Here is a 17,501-nt window from a genome sequence, read left to right as displayed (position 1 = left end):
GGGGAGGTGGGGCATTTGTGGTAAGGAGCTGTCAGGTGAACTTAGCTGTAATATTAGTCTGTGCTCTAATTGAAGTGCCTCCGTTTAGTGCCTAGAAATAGGTGTGATTAATTCAGGACAAATTGTCTTTAATTATAAAGAATGCTATTTTGCAAAAATACCATTCCCCTTAGGTGTGTTTGCTTGCATTACTACTTTCGTGTAGGCTCTGTGATATCTTACAATACTGCTTTAATATACAGTATGTTGGTAATAGTTTAAAAACTTCGTTAAAATTTTCTGTAATGTTTTTAGGCTCTTATGCTACGTTTCTTAAAAATCTGAAGTTGGAGGGAAGTCTCTACACTTTTGTGCTTTCAGAAGCACAAACTCAAGGGATCTGAAAGGAGGCCTGTGTGTCTGAAAGCTTATTTACTTTCTCCATATAGATGTTCATTTAATAAGAGATATTTCCTACAAACTCTCTATTTAAAAAAAAATAATCCTTGACTTCCATAAGTTGGTAGAGTTCCCCTGACTTTAGCACTAGCTGAGCACCTTGGCTGTGTACTCTGGACTGGGGAATCAAATTCGTGGTAAAATGCTGATTGGGGGAGTGGGGTTGTGTGGAGGAAAGGAAAAAAGTCCCGTTGATGCCACCTTGTGGAAGTTAATAATGGCAACGAAAGGAGTATTGCAGAGTTGCACAACTCACATGAGTTCAGATTCTCACAGTGTCACCGATTTCATGTGAACCCTGTGGTGCTTCTGTGAGGTGGGAATTGTGAGCTCTGGGTGCGGTGCTATCTGGCTGAGTATTTCTCCTGGCATGAGTGAGCACATGTGTGCTAGCCCAGTTCTCCCAGCTGTCATAGATGTGGATGGATACTTTATTTCTGTCTTTCCCAAATAATTTGAAACAAATTGCAGGCTTCTTCTTTTTGCACTCCTAGTACTTGGTCTTGTGGCATCTTTTGTGCAGGGTTAGGTGGTGGCCTCTTCTTCCACTTGAACTTCAAAGGTGGCTGGAGATTTTAAGGTATTCTTCACCTTGCTCTTCTGTTTTTGGAGCTTAAGACAGGGTTTTCATTTGATCCATTGATAGAAGTACTTGTTTGGGTTTTTTTAAATGCATATATTTTATTGTTTGCATTTCAGTGTCGATCATGCTTAGTGCAGGCTAACGTGTGTGTAAAGACAGATTCTGTTACGAGGGTGTTTAGCTTTAGTGAGAGGGAGCTGCACCAGGTCCCTAGAAATTGCAGTTTAGCATAGCTATTAAAGACATGAACATCCTTTCTTTTCAGAAGTAGATGGTTTTACAGCCTTGATGGAAGAGGTGCAAAATATGTTAGGAAATAAGCTCTTATCAGTAGTGTAACATAAAGGATAGGCATACTAAAAAGGAGCATTAAACAAACAATCCTAAGGTAGGATATTTTCATACAAATAGCCCATTACATTTTCCGTGAAAAGTCTGTGAGAATACACAGTATACAAGATGAGGTTCTGTAAAATCAAATGACATTTTTCTGTTTTCACTTTGGATAGATAGAGCCTTTACTAGAGGAAACACAAATCTGGCTTTCCTGAGGCTCTGAGGGAGCTTCAACCCTCCCTTTTTCGACCATTTGTCCTACTTGGGAGTTGCTGAGTGTGTCATACTGTGGCCGTGAATGCCGGTGTGGTGGCCTGCAAAGAGCTCCTGTTCCCGAGGCTGCCGCCCCAGCCTTCTGCTGAGCTGCAGCCAGGATACTGGGGCTCTGAGGAAGCTGCCTTTGGATTCCTTATTCCTTGAAAGCTGTTTCATCTCTGTTACTTGTTTGTGGTGAAGGATGAGGGGCTTTCAAAAGTGTTAATTAATGAATTACTGAAGAGGCAAACTGTATGCCTGAAAATATGGTGGTCATATGAGTTGCTAGTTTGTAGTGATTTATGTATATAGTTTTCTGTTTCTAAATACTTACTTTGATGGTGTAAATTTCTTTACTGAGGAGGCCTGACTTTTTCTCAAATCCACAGAGTTTAGAAACACCAGCACTTCAGCAAATTTCGTTTACTGTCCGACGAGGGGAATTATTGGCTGTGATTGGACCTGTAGGAGCTGGAAAAGTAAGTCTTAATGTTTACCCCGTTCTGTAATGCTTTTATGAGTCTTTTAAATGTGAAAACTAGAAACTTAAAACTGTACACTTCCTTTCTGTGTATAAAAACACACTTCACATCAAGATACTGGTATTCAAGAAAGGCTGATGTCCTTCGGGGAAGGGTGTTTAAAGTTAGGCAGTACTTTGTATGTTGCTCATACACTGCATCTAGAGGTTTACTAGTGGTTTTCTACTGTTAGCAGTAGTTTGAGTGACAAAGTGAAATATGCCATCATGCCAGTAAACGCTGCTCAATCTCCTGATGTCTTTAATAATGTCTTTAATGCAACTAAACTTTTTAATTTTTTTTCCAATGTTTTCTAGTCTTCTCTCTTAAGTGCTGTGCTTGGTGAGCTGCCTAAAGACAAAGGTTTGATAAATGTTACAGGAAGAATTGCCTATGTTTCTCAGCAGCCTTGGGTGTTTTCTGGCACAGTAAGAAGTAATATACTGTTTGATAAGGAATATGAGAAAGAAAAATACGAAAAAGTTTTAAAAGTCTGTGCTCTTAAAAAGGTAAGGCTTTTCTCTTTGTGTGTTTTATTTCCATATTCGCTATTTTTATCATATTGTTCTGTTAGACTTGTGGTACATGCTGCAATATGTAATGTATAGAATTGATTATTAGTAGTAGCATGTGAAGTAAGTCCTGTTGCTTAACAGAAATAATGTATAATTATTTTTGCCATCCCTGTGTAAGCACCTTCTTGTAATTCCTAAAACTTCCACTAGGGGGAGGTGTAGCTTATGTGAAGCACAGACACATTTTTTGGAAAAGCTATTCCCTATTATTTAATTTCATAATTGCATTTTAGCCCTTTTTTACGCCTGTTATGGTAGGGGTGTGGGCAAATGCAATAAGAGGCAGAAAAAAAAATGATCAAGCTAGCACTCTTTGTGACTTCCATTTTGTATGTATCCTATATGGTTTTCTTTAAAGTAGATGTCGTGTATTGTGTTATGTGTTGCTGACAGCTATCAGAAGAACCCTAGGGCTATATATTGGAGAAGTTGCTGAACCCAAGTAGTTCTATGAAAAATATTTTTGAAAGGTCTGTGCGCAAAGGAGTTTGTGACATGAGATATAGAAGAGGATTAAGCCAGATTTGTCAAGAAACAGATGCTTTGCTTGGCAGCTAAAAAGGTTTTATGCAGCATGTTACGATATTCCTGTCAACAGCGACACAGGTGAAAAGCAGATGGTTGCTGTAATGAGCATTTTTTGCAAGGTTTTTACGCGTGGCAGATAGTTTTAATATCTCCTGCTGAGATCAGTCATATGCTGTTGTATAAACTTAAGGTTTTAATGATTTTAAAAGACAGCAAACTGCATTAAAAAAATCCACACTTTAGATTTGCTTTCATATTTTTCTTGCAAATTTATCTATCTTACAAAAGCTTTGAATAAACTTTAAGAATATGTGTTATAGCTTAATATAAAACTTCGGCATTTCCTCAATAGGAAATAAAATGTTTTGACATGGAACATTGTACAATTTTTTTGTCTTATTCATAGTCGCAACCCCAAAATTAACCAAATCTGTGGTGAATATTGTTGTTTCTGTTGAATGCGTTGCAGTAAGAATAAAAGTAATGCAGGTTTTACGGACATTGGCAAGCTGACTTACTGATAGTAGTTCAGTTTTTTATTTCTTGTGACAGCTCGTTTTTTACTACTAAAAAATTAATTATTTACTGTTAGACATTTTAGTGTTTTGTTTGATTTTCTGAATCCCCAAATATTCCTTGTAATACTAAGAATAGTAGTGCACTTTCCTCTGTAGAAAATGTGAACTTCAGGATCTCATCCATTTTTTCCGCTTTCTTAGTTACCTTTTGCTGAAAGTACAGAGTCATAAAGTAACTGCAGATGTATCATTTAGTATGAAACCTTGTATTTTAAGGTGAGATCTTAATACCTTTAAAATAAGAAAATGTTGTGTTGATGCAGCTTTGTTGGTCTTTGAAGTTAAAATTATTTAGAAAAGAAAAATTGCTATCTTGTTATTTCATGTTCACAGGACTTGGAATTATTAGCAAATGGTGACCTAACAGTAATAGGAGATCGTGGAGCTACTCTGAGTGGGGGACAGAAGGCCCGTGTAAACCTGGCCAGGCGAGTGGTTTTTTTATTGTTTCTAAAAACTGCCAGATATCAGTGACTAAAGTAAACTAATGTAAGACTGTGATACTGACATTTCTTTATACATTTTAGAGCTGTGTATCAAGATGCAGACATCTATCTTTTGGATGATCCACTGAGTGCAGTAGATGCTGAAGTTGGAAGACATTTGTTTGAAAAGTATGGTACTGCTTTATTTTAATTTACAATGCGAATGTTATATTATAATTACTTATAGAAAAACTTGAGAAAGCATTTCTGGGGAGATGGATTTCCTCACAAAACTTAATACATTCACTTCCTGCATTTCTTTTTCCTCTCTTTTACGTAATTGAAAGATTTTCCCCCACTACGTGTCTTTGGTTTGTTCTTTATTTTCAAAAGCCCTCTAAAAATCTGTTCTGTAGATATTATATCTAGAATTATTCTTAAGGGAATATATGCCATTTTCGTAAGGAAAATGTCAGATTTCATACTTGATGATTGGGGTTTATGAATAATGGGTTTTATTAATATTAGTACTGAGTGAAGAATGATATGGGTGTCGTGGTTTTGCTCTGGGTCAATTTGCTTTCCACCCCCCCCCCCCAATTACTACTAGTTGAGAAAAGGTTTTTTGCAGACAAAAGAGAGACAGGATTTGGGGAAGATAGTATAAACATTTATTACTAGTAAAACAAAAACTACTAATAAATTAAAAACTAAAGAACTATATCTACAACAATTTCTACTCAAGTTGAAGTGCTATATATTTACAGAAATACTTCTTCCCCTTTTATACTAGTCCAAGGAGAAGAAGTAGTCTCATTCTCTATTTTCGGAGTTTCAGCTCTCTCTCTCTAGTAATAGATCTTCAGTAGCAGCAGTATTCTCGTTGCAGCTGGAACTTTTTCTCTCCCTTTCTCGCTCTGTGTTGGCTTCCAGGGCTGGGCTTACTCCCCTCCTGGGCTAAGACTGAAGGCTGGGGGTTACCCAGGTCCCGAAGGGTCTTCCTTCCATAGGCTTGCAAGGGGACACTTGCTTACTATGGATCTTCTTCCACAGGGTTACAGGGGATAATGGCTTAAGAGTTCACCCCTGTTTCCCTATGGAGGTCCCTCCCCATGGGAGAACAGTCCTTGATAGACTTCTCGGCATGGGTCTAGCACAGATCCACACACACACGGATCCCAACATCTCACATGGGCTGTCTCGCTCCAGCACGAGATTTCTCAGGGTAACAAAATCTTCAACAGCAGTATGGATCCACACACACACGGATCCCAGTATCCCACCTGAGTCGTCACTGCTCCAGCACAGGTTTCCCTTGGGGTCACAAATCTCCACCAGGACTCTGCCTCACTTCAGTCCTTCTCATGAAGTCTCGGTTCTCTTTGGTACATCTACAGACTCCTCTATCAGCCACATGGGGGGTCTCCTTACTCCAGCAAACTTTTACAGGTGACAGGGATTTATTTTCAGTCTTTTCCCTGCTGAGGAGAGAGAGCGAAAAAGGGGGGAGGGAAACAAGCCCCCCCTTTCGCACTTTACTTTTCTTGCTGCAGCTTCAGCTGCCAGCTTCGACCTTGGAAGCTCCGTTATCTTTCGGCTGGAATTCTTCCACAGCGGTTTCTGTCCAAGCAGTTCGTCTTTTAAACTTATTTTTCTTCACTCTCTTACAAGAGAGAAGGGAGGACTTCAGTGCTACACCTGCTCCCCCCACCCCGGCCCAAGCCGGGGGAGGAGGGAGTCCGGCCCTGCTCTGGCCTGCTACTCCTCTCCCCTACATGGCTGCTGCCCCTAATTTCAACTGCGCCAACAACCTTCTCTTCCGTTTTCTTAAAGATGTAATTAGCCAAGGCGTCACTGGACTTTTGATTGGCCTTTTTGTCTGGAATTTACCTGGACAAAACCATCCTCAGCCCCAGGGATGGGCTGGTGGGCAAAACCACAACATATGGGGTGGGATTTTAAATCACTTCGTAGTTTCTTACACTTTACTTGCTAGTAATAAGCACTTAATTTGAGTGGCTAAAGCAAAGGACAGAACTGTATTAGATTCTTAAATGATTTTTTGTTTTGGTTCCTCCTGAATGGTTGAAATTTCTCTTGGATAGGTGAAACAGGGAACATGGTCTGCAGAGTAGATTACAGAAAGCAGAAATAGAGGAAAAGAAAATGCGTAAGTTTACCGTGTAGGAGAGGGATATTGGACCTTCCTCTATTCCCCCAAAAGTAGGAGAGTGTTCATTAATGTCAGGTTCCCTTCTCAATGAATTTCCTCCTCTCCATCTCTCTGAAACTTGCTAATCTACGGCTCATAGTGAGTATGTGAATAATACAGTTAGTCTCAGCCAGTTTTTTGTCCTTGCTTCTTCATAGCCTGCAACTCTCTGTATTAAAAGGCATAATCTAGAATTTATTAGAAATAGAAGAAAAACCTTCCGTTGATGGAATTCACTGGGCTTTGGTTGAGGCCTTCAATGAGAACATTTTCTTAATCATACTTGCATCCTTTGAATTCCGTGCTCCAAGTACATGAATTAATTTGGTTTTATTGTAGTTCCCTCCTGTCCACACCTAGACAATCATAAAAACTTATCTTGCAGAAATGGGCATAGAAATTGCATTGAGTAGCATGGGTGTGTATGTCCCTTTGTCCCCATAAGGGGAAGCAATTAGTATCTAAATTTGAAAATTGTACATCCTGTTGATGTTTTCAGTTTCTAATCTCTGAACCCCCATCATCAGTTTGTTTCATTTTATTGATGTTTTCAAATGTTTGTTTCCATAAGCTAGTATGGAGTAAGAGATTTATGATGCATAGGTTTTATGTAATTTTTCACCTGCCATGACTGATAGATGGAGTTCATTATTTTTGTAGTTCACATACGCTATCCAGTTCCTTTAATGCCTATTGAAGCTCTCTAGGTTTTAGCTGCTGGTTTTCTGTTTCTGTACAAGATCTCTCCACAACTCCAGCGTCTGACTGTATCAGTGGTTGAGTTCTGAAAAGTGCACCCACCTGAGCTGTTAACCTGTCTCTCCCTGAAGTCTTAAGGTCTTTTCATGAAGAGGATAACAGGGGAAAAGTACAGTGGTGCCTTGCAAAGGAGTTCAGGCTGCCTCTTAACTTACTCTACATTTTACGTGAGCTGTGACATTGGCAGCACTACATCCTACTGCAAAACTGGAAGCTAGAAGCCAATGCTCTGTGAGCACAGTGTGTGTTTTGCTGATAAATGTGTGGAGGTGAGGAGGAATACGGAGGTTATCTCAGAGAACTTGAAACTCAGAGAACCAGCTGGGGTTGTTCCTGTACTTTCTTTTATTCTCCTCAACTGTAGATCAGTTGGAGCAAAACACATAAAAGTAGAATGAAAGCATTTTTTAGAAAATGGACTGGGTGGAGTAGTAGTAGGAAGGAAAACCGAGCAATGCCTCCTTGTGCAAGATTTTAAAAGAGTGTTTTTTTTACAAACAGGAGTTGTCTTCTGAGGCCTTCATGGAAGCTATAAAAGGTGCTGGGGGTAGTGGGGAGAGTGTTATGTTCAGTAGCTTGCTTTGAAAAACAATGCAGAACTTGTTCTTTAATGCTTCCTGAATAGTGCTAGAAATGTGGAGAAGACAGAGCACTTGGGCAAGAATGATTTCTTAGAACATGGTGCTGAGGAATGTCTCAGACACCACTTCATGCAGGCTATCCCCCCAGGAGTCCAAACCATGAGGCTTGAAACAATAGACAAGATGGAAGAAGCAGGATTTTTTAAATGAGAATCTGAAGTGGATATTGTTCAGTAGACTCGCTCTGTTTTTTCTCTTGTAATTTTATAATAATATTTAATTTTTTTGCAAGTGTCTAGCCTGTATTTACATCAAAGATAGGTATGTTCCCAGAGCTATGGTCTGTGGATAGCTGGTTTAGTATATTTGCTGCTTTTTCCCATCCTGTTTGGCTTCTGTAGTAAACAGTTTAAAATATATAAATACTTTTCAAATGAGAAAGAATGCAAGTAGCACATTGCCAGTGGGAAACAGTCCACGATATTATTAATAAGGGATTGTGGCTCTTATGAATTTCTTCATGGTACAGTCAAGTTGTTCTGTGGATGATGGAGCAGATCAAGCCAGTTTTTCAATGAATTCCTCTTTCCTGATCAGGTTCCTTGGGGACTAGAAAGGTATGAACTGAAGATTTTCTATTTTCATGTATTTCTATTTCTGTGTTATTTGTAGCCTTTTTCCTCTGAGTTGTTTTGGTAGTTAACAGTAGGCCTTTTTCCAATAGGGCTGTGCCAGTATAGTTTTATGGTTTTTCACATATTTGTAGGTATATATGAAAACATGCCTTTATATTTATATATATATATATATATTTAAATAAAAATAGCTTTTAATAACTTTTAAGAAATGCAGTATTTTGAGACGTCTAGTTTTGAAAAGAGGGACAACCATTATGATGCAAGAGCACATTTGCTTGTATGATGCAGTTTGGAATAGCCTGTGATTTCTGAGAAAATCATTCAGTTGCACTTGGATCCCAAGAAATTTTCTATTCTACCTGTTTATAAACATATTTCTGTAGACTATATGGTTTCAGATCGTGGTTATAGATTTATATAATAATTTATATAAATCTTTATATATATAAAATATAATTTATATATATATATAATTTATATAGAAATTAAATTATGTCCCTTCAGAACATGGAAACCATGTTCTTAAGAGTGAGATTTATATTTCATTGTCTGTTGAGACGTGTTCATTTCTAGGTGTTGTTCCTTGCCTTGGATCTTTTCCAGTAACAGGAGCGGTCTCAGTTGATGATCAGCCTGATTTCTTTCTGTTCCTCCTCTGTGCTTATGAGAGTAGAGGGAGTTACAGGACAGTTCAGGAATCTTTTAAAATTAGATCTAAAGTTCCGATGATTCTCTGGAACTAGATCAAAGCTGCAGAAGACATGACTGCATTTATCACAGCGTGGTAATGAACTTAAGCATCTATTCAGATGGAATGCTTTGGAACCAGCTAGTGGCCTTCAGTAGGAACTCAATGGACATGCAGCTGGGTAGTGGGGCATGGGATAACCATATACGGAGGCTGAGCAGAGAGTCACCTGGTGAGTTGGCCAGATGTCCTGAAAGATAAAGTCTCTCCCATTGCTGTCTGAGGTAACTGAGTGTTCCTCTTCGAGAGGGGGAAGGGAGCAGGCATGATTTTGTAGCGAAGGTATCCTTCATAATTGCAGGAATAGGTGAGGAAGAATTGAACTGACAGCAAAGGAGAGCAGAAAATTCCATCATGCAAAGTGCATGGATTAAGAGATCCTAACTTACTCATCACATTCTTACCTAAGCCCCAGAAGTGCTTGAGGGGAGGAGCAAAATGAAGTAGGGAAAATGAGTAAAAGGATTTTTTTTTTTTTTTCAACTAGATATACAGATTGAGTATTTACTTACTCTGTTTAAAGTAATTTCATTTCTGGAACCCTTAGGAGTCCATGAATACTACCAGTGCCATATCTCTCTCTCTCTTTGTGTGGGGTGTGCTTGTAAATCTCATGTAGTATTTGAACTTGGAGGAAAAGGTGCTGTTATGTTGGTGTAGTTAATTAGAAGCAAGTGAAGCTCATCAGTCCTGTAAAACTAGCAGATAAAAGCTAGCATGTCTCATTTCTGTGGAGGGATTACAGGCACCATCAGTGTGTCAGGGGAACCAAGCAACGATAGCCCTGGCATGTACTTGCCAGTGCTGTGTTTAAGGGCATATAGATATTATGTGCTTTGTCCACTGACAACAAGGGTACTTGGGAGGTGGTGTCCAAGTTCAAGGATTTCACTCCACTTCCCTTCAGGTGGGATCTCTGTAAACCAAGGATCTCTTTAAGACATCTAACTTTGTGTTTCACACCTGGTTTATGCTCATTATTGTTTCTGATACCATTGCAGTTGTTACAGCCCCAGTGAGAATTTGTGGGCGAACTTGAATGCCTATTTTTGTATTATAGGTGTTGCTCTTGCAAATATATTAGTTATATCTTTCAGTTTAGATGATACAACTGAAATTCCTTGAGCTTTGTAGTGTTTATGGTAGGGAATACGGGTAAAATATATAAATATGTTGTGGTAATATTGGTTAAGAATTTGGTTTGTTGTTGTTGTTGTTTTTTCCCCAGGAAGTAAAAAGCGTAAGTGTGATCTCTGTACATTGTGTGTTTTCAAAAAACTTTAAAATTTTAAGTTCATAATATCACAGGAATGTGTGGGTTGTTTGTTGTTTTTTTTTTTAAATAACACAGTATGAAAAAAAAACCCAAAGCCACAACACTTGCAGAACCCCAGTATAGTTGGATGCTTTAGTGGTCTGTGGGGGCAGTTGCAAAACAATATTATGAATTCTAAACCAGAAATGGGTTCAGGGGGGAGATATACAAATTTGGGTAGGAAAAGTTCAGAAAGAGCTACTTAAATAACAAGAATCACTGGCTCAAAAAATTCCCAATGCTTTGTAAGCTGGAAATGTGTGCCAGAGGAAGCATCACTCTATGTTTGCTTGTATACCTTCTCCAGCCATCCAGTGCTACCTCATGCCCAGAACAGGGCAATGGATTTTGTGGACCAGTTATTGTTATGCATTAGTTCAGTGGAGACTTGTCATGAGATGGAGATAAATGATTATCAAGATAAGCAAAGAAATAGAAGCAGCATAGTAGAAATAGAGGCAACACAGTAGAAGTAGGCATGTGCATTTTTTTGTCTCTGGCAAACATATCACATTTATTTCTTTTTTTTTTTTACTTTTCTAAATTTTGAAATGTACAAAAACAACTGGGGGATTGTTCTCCCTAAGCCACTGAAATAGAAAGGGAAGGGAGAGGAAAGCAAACATAGGAAGTAAATGAGTATAACAAAGGCTTTATGCCTGTGAGCACTTTCTGCATGTGCTTTAATTTCATTTCAGTTGTTATTTTCATTGAAATGAATATAAGTATTACTAGAGTAAAGTTAAACTGGCATGTGAACTTCCCAAAAGGAGTGGGTAACAGAATGGTAAGGAAGAAAGTAGAATCATTAAAGAGACACTTTGCAGAGGTGAAAGAAAGCTGGTTCTTGGAGATAAAAACTTAAAAAAGATTAAAGAACAACTTGTCTCAAAGAAAAGCAAACCTGATAGCGAAGGGAGAATAAATCAGGATTCGAAAGCGCAAAGACTGCCTTTGCACAGAGGAGCACTGTGTTGCTGTAGGCCTCCTTCTCAGCGTCTCCTACTTCATGCTCTGCATTATCAAAGCTCAAGCTAGTTTTTTTTAATTGTATACCAGTTTGCTGTCAAAGTGCAGTTGGCTTTTCTAAATGGGTGATAGTATACTGTTACTGAGGTTTGTTAACTTAAAATATTGTTTGTTGGGTTGTTTGTTTGTTTTTGTTGAATTGGAAGAGTGTAGTCTGTGGAGAGGTCTGTCCTGATTCTGGGTATTCCTGATGATGTATGAAGGTAATTTGTGCTATATTTTCGGGGGTAGAAAACCGGGCAATGCTAAAGGCAGTTCTGGAGGGATTTGGGAAGTCTTGGTTACAGGATGTGAATTAACAGACGCATGCATGCAGAAGGGATAAGTGTGAAGTGTTGAGTCCATGAGCACACAATGAGCAAGGATCAGTAGGTTTATGGAAAAGCAAGTGTAGAGTGTGATAGATCAAAAATCCAGTATGACTCAACAACATCATGCTCTCCTTAAGGAAACTGTGCCCTGGGATTTATGACCAGTGGTGTATCTGGCAGTACAAGTAAAGTAATCCTCCTGTTAGGTTTTGTAGGTGTAAGGTCTCAGCTGAAATAAAGTTTCATTTTTGTGCACTTCCAAAAAATGCAGACCAGCTTCACACATCAGTGCAGGTGGTCAAGAACATTCAACTCCCAGAGCAGGGAGGAATAGAATTAAAAAACCTCAGAAAACCATGTGTTACTTTAAAAAAAAAGTGCATTTGGAGGGCTTTTTTTTGTGGTGTTTTTTTTTTTTTTTTTTTTTTAAATTTGCTTTTCTTTCATTTCTGGAGGGGAAAGACTTAATCTATAAACTCATCTACTGACCTTCAGGAAATAGTGTATTGAAATGGCACCAAAGGATGCAAACTTGGACTTCTGAGTAGAATTGTGTAATGGCAAAGGTAGCTTGCGTCTGGAATACATTTTCAAGGATGTTGAAATTTTTGTTGAACTTAAACATGCAGAGCAACCCATTTAACATCTGCCAGGAATACTTTTAAGTTTAAATTGCATCTTCCTTGGGGAAGAGGATGCAACTGTCGTAGTCCCTTCATCTCCCTTTTTCTTGTACTCAAGAAAGGCTGAAGAGCCTTTGGGTCTTCTCTGTCTGGATCTTTTCTGATTGTGCACACGTGCGTGTGCATTTGTGTGTGTAATAAAGTTGGCAAAGGCGACTGGAGTTTGTGCAGTAATTTTTCCTGTTGTTATTCATTAAATGTGCTCACAGACTGAGTATGCCTCTTGAGAGTAATAGAGAAGTACAAGAAAGGTGAATTTTGTAGGGTTTTAAACAGCAAGTAAAAAGGTGGTAGCAGTTATAGGGGTACTGAGCCTCTCTTTTAACCCCAGGGTTGAACTTTGGCTTCAGTCTTCTGTGGTAGCCAAGGCACTGTATAAAGTTAATACTCACACTAAGCTGCAGAGTGAATGTTGTTGAATGGGAGACAGAATATTTAAAAAAAAAAGTTAAAAACCGGTTTTGAACATAGAACTCAAATGGTTAGATGTTTTGAAACAGATGTTAAGTATTTACTTAGTGTTTTACTAGTTTTTCAGCTTCTGTGCTTCACAATGACACAGTATGTTAATTGGCAAAATTTTCTATTGAGCTGTCTGCGTAGTGAGTTGTTTAATAGATCTTAGTATACACTCTTTGTTGCAGTTTTTCATGTCTGTGCTCATGCCAGTGAATTGTTGCGAGAGGGAACTGATATCTCAGTGGAAATACGAATTTCCACAGAGGTTATTTTTTGCCTTCTCTTTTGTGATCAAGATCACCCAGGATGCTGTGCTTACAGCTCTCACAATTCTGATTGGTTTTTCTCCGATGCTGTGATAACCCACTTTTTTTCCTCTTCTTCCCCACCCCTCTTCACGTGCAAATGTAAAGTACAGTGGGCTCGCTGTGGCTCAGGAGCAAGATTTCAGGCTTTTGAGCCATTGGATTTTCTAATGGTAAGGTTGCCCCAGTAAGCTGTTAGACATACACCTGGCACAAAGAAAAATCAGTGATTGGAGTGGTATATGGGCTGTGGGACTTACGTAAGGGAAAGATAGATAACTCCTCAGTGAATACCTGATATATTCTCTTTTGGCAACTTTCCTGCTAGGTCTTTCCTGTAGTCTCTCTGATGTTTGTCCAGTTCTCTCTGTAGGTTTTGTGGAACATTATGTTTTGTTGGATGTCTTCAGCTGTTGCTCTTTTTACCTTGTGGTTTGTTTCAGTGACGGTTCAGAGGGTGGACAGTAACCATGCGATAGTAATGCTCCCATGAAGAACTTTGTGTATAAATAATTGCAGCTGCTCAAGTAGTCATGCTGCTGCAAATGCTTTGATTAATTGTTATCTTGGCCATCTAAGAATATTGTGGTTTTATAGTTGCATCTTGAATGCTGCGTATCAAGCATATAACTTTTTTAGGAAGAGTCTTTAAGTTAATTTTACTACCCAGTTTATTTGGAAAACTATGATATACTTTCTGTATGTAATTATACTAATTAATAATATTAACTGTCTGCTTCCTACAGTCTTTGTAGGAGTGACAACATAGATGTTAAAAACTGTGTGGGGAGTTAATTGAATGTATGAAACACAGTAAGGAATGTGGTATCATTGCTGTTAAGGTCACGTTCTTTTTCTGCCTTACTCCCTTTACTGCATTTCTACATTGAATTTTTGCTACTGAACGGCCGTAGTTTTGGCTGGGGCTTGTTTTGGAGAAGATGGAGAGAGAATTTGTGTGTGCACACGCTTTTGTTTGCTTTTCTTTTATGTTAAGTGCCACACTCCTGTGTCAAGTTAGCGAATGGGAGTTAATATGTTAGCAAAAATGAGCCAAGAGAAGTGGACCTGTGCAGAAAAATGTGTGGTGCCAAGGTCTCCATGTGGTTCAGAAAGTTCTGCAGGCTGCATACTTCAGCTCAGTACTGAAGAGGGGTGCTGCCAGAGTGTGTCTTTCTGCTTGATTTTGTCTAGAAGTCCAGTTCATGGGTGCCAGTGCCACTCAACAGCATGAGCAGCAACTCACTGGAGTCTCCCTCAGTGGAGATACTCGAGAACTGTCTGAATGCAGTCCTGTGCCATGTGTTCTAGGACCGCCCTGCTTGGGCAGGAATTTTGGACCAGATGGCCCACTGTGGTCCCTTCCAACCTAACCCATTCCATGATTCTGTAAAGAAGCCATTCATAATACAGACAAAGATGCTAATGTGTCGATGAACACTTAAGTCCTAGACAGTGTCAGTTTTCCTTGTTTTCTTAAGACAGTGAGTAGTTGAGAAAGAGCTGTCCCCTCAGAGGGTTTGTCTCCCTACTTTGTTACTGTGAAGGATGAAGGCAATGAGTGTTGGTAGTGTTGGATCTCAGTTGTATTTGTGCTCTCCCTGTTGTGCTTACAGATCTCTCCACTTTTAAAGCATTTCTGTATAGTTCATAAAACTACTGCTGTGGTTTTGTGTTGTGTTTTGTTTTTATTTTGTGGAACTGGTGTCCTTTCAAGGCTCTACTGAAAAGACACAAGGTGTGTATTCTACTAAAACTTCATGGGTTTCACCTACACTTGCTGATGGTTCTAGTGTGCCCAGTCCCTTCTTCACCTCTCTCTCCAAATCCCAAACTGTTGGTAAGGTAGTGGATAGGAAGGTAAACTCTGAATCCATGAGAAAGGGTCATAGATGGTTCAAGAATCTCACTTCTTTACCTCAATACGTACCTGGATGTAGCTTAAGTCAGTAGTACTGTTTACTTCTCCAGAACTCTTTGTGGCTCAGTGTTACAGCTGCTCTGAAACTCCTCTCAAGAAGTTACTTTTATTATCTGTATTTGTCCATAATTTTCCATGGTATCTTGCCCTGCTTTCTCTTGCCTTTAGTTTAGGCTTTTTTTTAAATGCCCTCTTTGCAATTCAGGTTATGACATATACATTGGTAATGAGAACATCTAAGACAATTTTAATGAAACATCTTACTTCCTCGTCTGTTATTCCAGATCAGAAATATGAAATTTCCTCTCCCTGTCTTGAAAACTTAAAAACTTAAATAAGAAACATGTTTGTGAAGTCTAGCTTTTATAAATCCAGTAATAGTGCATGGCCATCTTCTTATTTTAAAAACTTTGTCATACAATAGAAGATGTTTTCCAGCAATAATAAAAATATTTTAGGATATTTATTTTTTTAAATTAATTTTTACATCTCTTTGCAGATGTATTTGTCAGGCCTTACATCAGAAGATCTCTGTTTTGGTCACTCATCAGTTGCAATATCTCCGTGCTGCAAATCAGATTCTAATTTTAAAAGATGTAAGTGATTTCAGTGTCTGTACTTACACTTTTTAATGTAAGAATTTTTAGTCAGATTTTTATTTTTAATTTGTGAATATATTTTCTGTCTATGAATGAGTATATATGTTTTTAAAGTTTTATAGTTATTAATGAAATAAGTTGATTTTTCTTGAAATATCTTCCCTGAAAAATCTGTTTTGGAATTTTATCATGCATAACTATAATCTCATGTACTGATTTTGATGTGATTTAAAAATCTCTTTATTTCTTCAAACATTTTGTCTTGTTTTGAAGTAGTGTTTTAAATTTCCTTTGCTTCAAGTTTAATATACTGTGAGGAAATTTTGAGACTGTGTTAGTGCTTTGCTTTTATTCTTGTTTCTTACACTTATGTGTGAATTAAGAAGTACATTAATTTTGCAACAAACTAGTTTTTAAATTAAGGCTGAGAAATGGTCCCAGATGCCTTTTAGAATGAGCAGGTCTTCGTTGTGATGGTTCTTTCCAAACTTTGTTGTACCAGATACTCAGAGGTAGAGGGGAAATGGGAGAACTGCAGTTTGGGTTTTTTTTCACTTTCTTTTTAAAGGTTGGTAGTGAAATACATGAAATTACTTTCGATGAATTACAAAGGTGTAGTAAAGGACACTACCATCTTTTTCCTCCTGTTCAGGTCTCTTTAAAAGTTACAACAGCTCTTTAGAAATGAGTTTGTCATAGAGCTGTAAAAAGTATGGAAATGATCACTGTTGCACCTTGCAGGACTCTGTGAAATGAACCAGGACCAGGAAATGAAGGTGTTTTACCCCTAGACTGTAGTAATACAAAAAGACTGATGGTTATGTATGTAGTGCAGTAGACTGACCTAAAGCTGCATGTCTTGGCTGTCACCCACAGCTTCTCCAAGGAGGTGATTCTCCCCCTGGCTGTAACTGGAGATTTTGTCATGCTGTTTGTGCGCTCCTTGGCCAGCTTAGCTGCCAGGAGGGGACTGGTTAGAGCCTAGAGCTTCTAAATGAGAAACCAACAGAGGTTTCAACTCAGTTACTGCAGTAGGACGTATGCTCAGCAACTGCAGAACCCCAGAGACGGCAAGGACAGATAGGAAAAATTGTCCTTTACGGGAAGTGTATAATGAAGATAATCAAAGTTTATATTAATTGTAGGGTAAAATGGTGGGGAAAGGTACGTATGCAGAGTTCCTGAGATCTGGCATCGACTTTGCTTCCCTTTTGAAAAAAGATGAGGAGATAGAACCTCCATCAGTTCCAGGAACCCCCAACCTGAAGTCTTCCCGGAACCGAACCTTCTCGGAGTCCTCTGTCTGGTCCCAGGATTCGTCTGTGCACTCACAGAAAGACGGAGCAGTGGAACAACCACCTGTGAGTGCTCAAAGAATAGATGTGTCTCAATTCTTGTCTGACTGGTTTTTAACTTAAATTTTGGTATGGGCTTTCCCTGCAGCATTGGAATATCGGGGATTATTGAATTGTATTATCAGGTGAGAGCTCGCCCACAGTGGACCTGCCCAGCTGTGCTTGGCTGGCAACCCACAACTCTGTGCCGTTGTGTTCAAACCCAGCAGAGTCAGTTTGTGTAGTTCATCAGCTCTGCTGGATGCTGGAAGCATTCCCTCTAAGTGTCCAAAGACACCACACTGGGCTTCCTTCAGCCTGACAGCAGTGCTTTAAAGGGCTAGCCCACTGTATTCACAGGTTCTCTG

At 38.9% G+C, this 17,501-nt stretch overlaps 1 protein-coding gene across 5 annotated transcripts in view; it reads left to right on the top strand.

Moving 5' to 3' along the window:
* ABCC4 (ATP binding cassette subfamily C member 4) overlaps positions 1-17,501 on the top strand; it is a 147,820-nt gene that overhangs the window by 33,711 nt on the left and 96,608 nt on the right. For all 5 annotated transcript variants that reach the window (XM_027884253.1, XM_027884254.1, XM_027884257.1 and 2 more), the window contains 6 exons: positions 2,002-2,091; positions 2,451-2,642; positions 4,148-4,242; positions 4,342-4,428; positions 15,700-15,796; positions 16,945-17,160. In XM_027884253.1, coding sequence (XP_027740054.1) covers positions 2,002-2,091; positions 2,451-2,642; positions 4,148-4,242; positions 4,342-4,428; positions 15,700-15,796; positions 16,945-17,160 — 777 coding nt within the window. The remainder of the gene's footprint in view (positions 1-2,001; positions 2,092-2,450; positions 2,643-4,147; positions 4,243-4,341; positions 4,429-15,699; positions 15,797-16,944; positions 17,161-17,501) is intronic.

This window comes from Empidonax traillii, unplaced genomic scaffold (assembly GCF_003031625.1).
Source record: "Empidonax traillii isolate 1590-97213 ecotype Southwest subspecies unplaced genomic scaffold, ASM303162v1 scaffold141:size962631, whole genome shotgun sequence".
NCBI lineage: Eukaryota > Metazoa > Chordata > Aves > Passeriformes > Tyrannidae > Empidonax > Empidonax traillii.
Note: the sequence above shows the minus strand (reverse complement) of the source record. Positions and strands in the feature narration are given on the sequence as shown.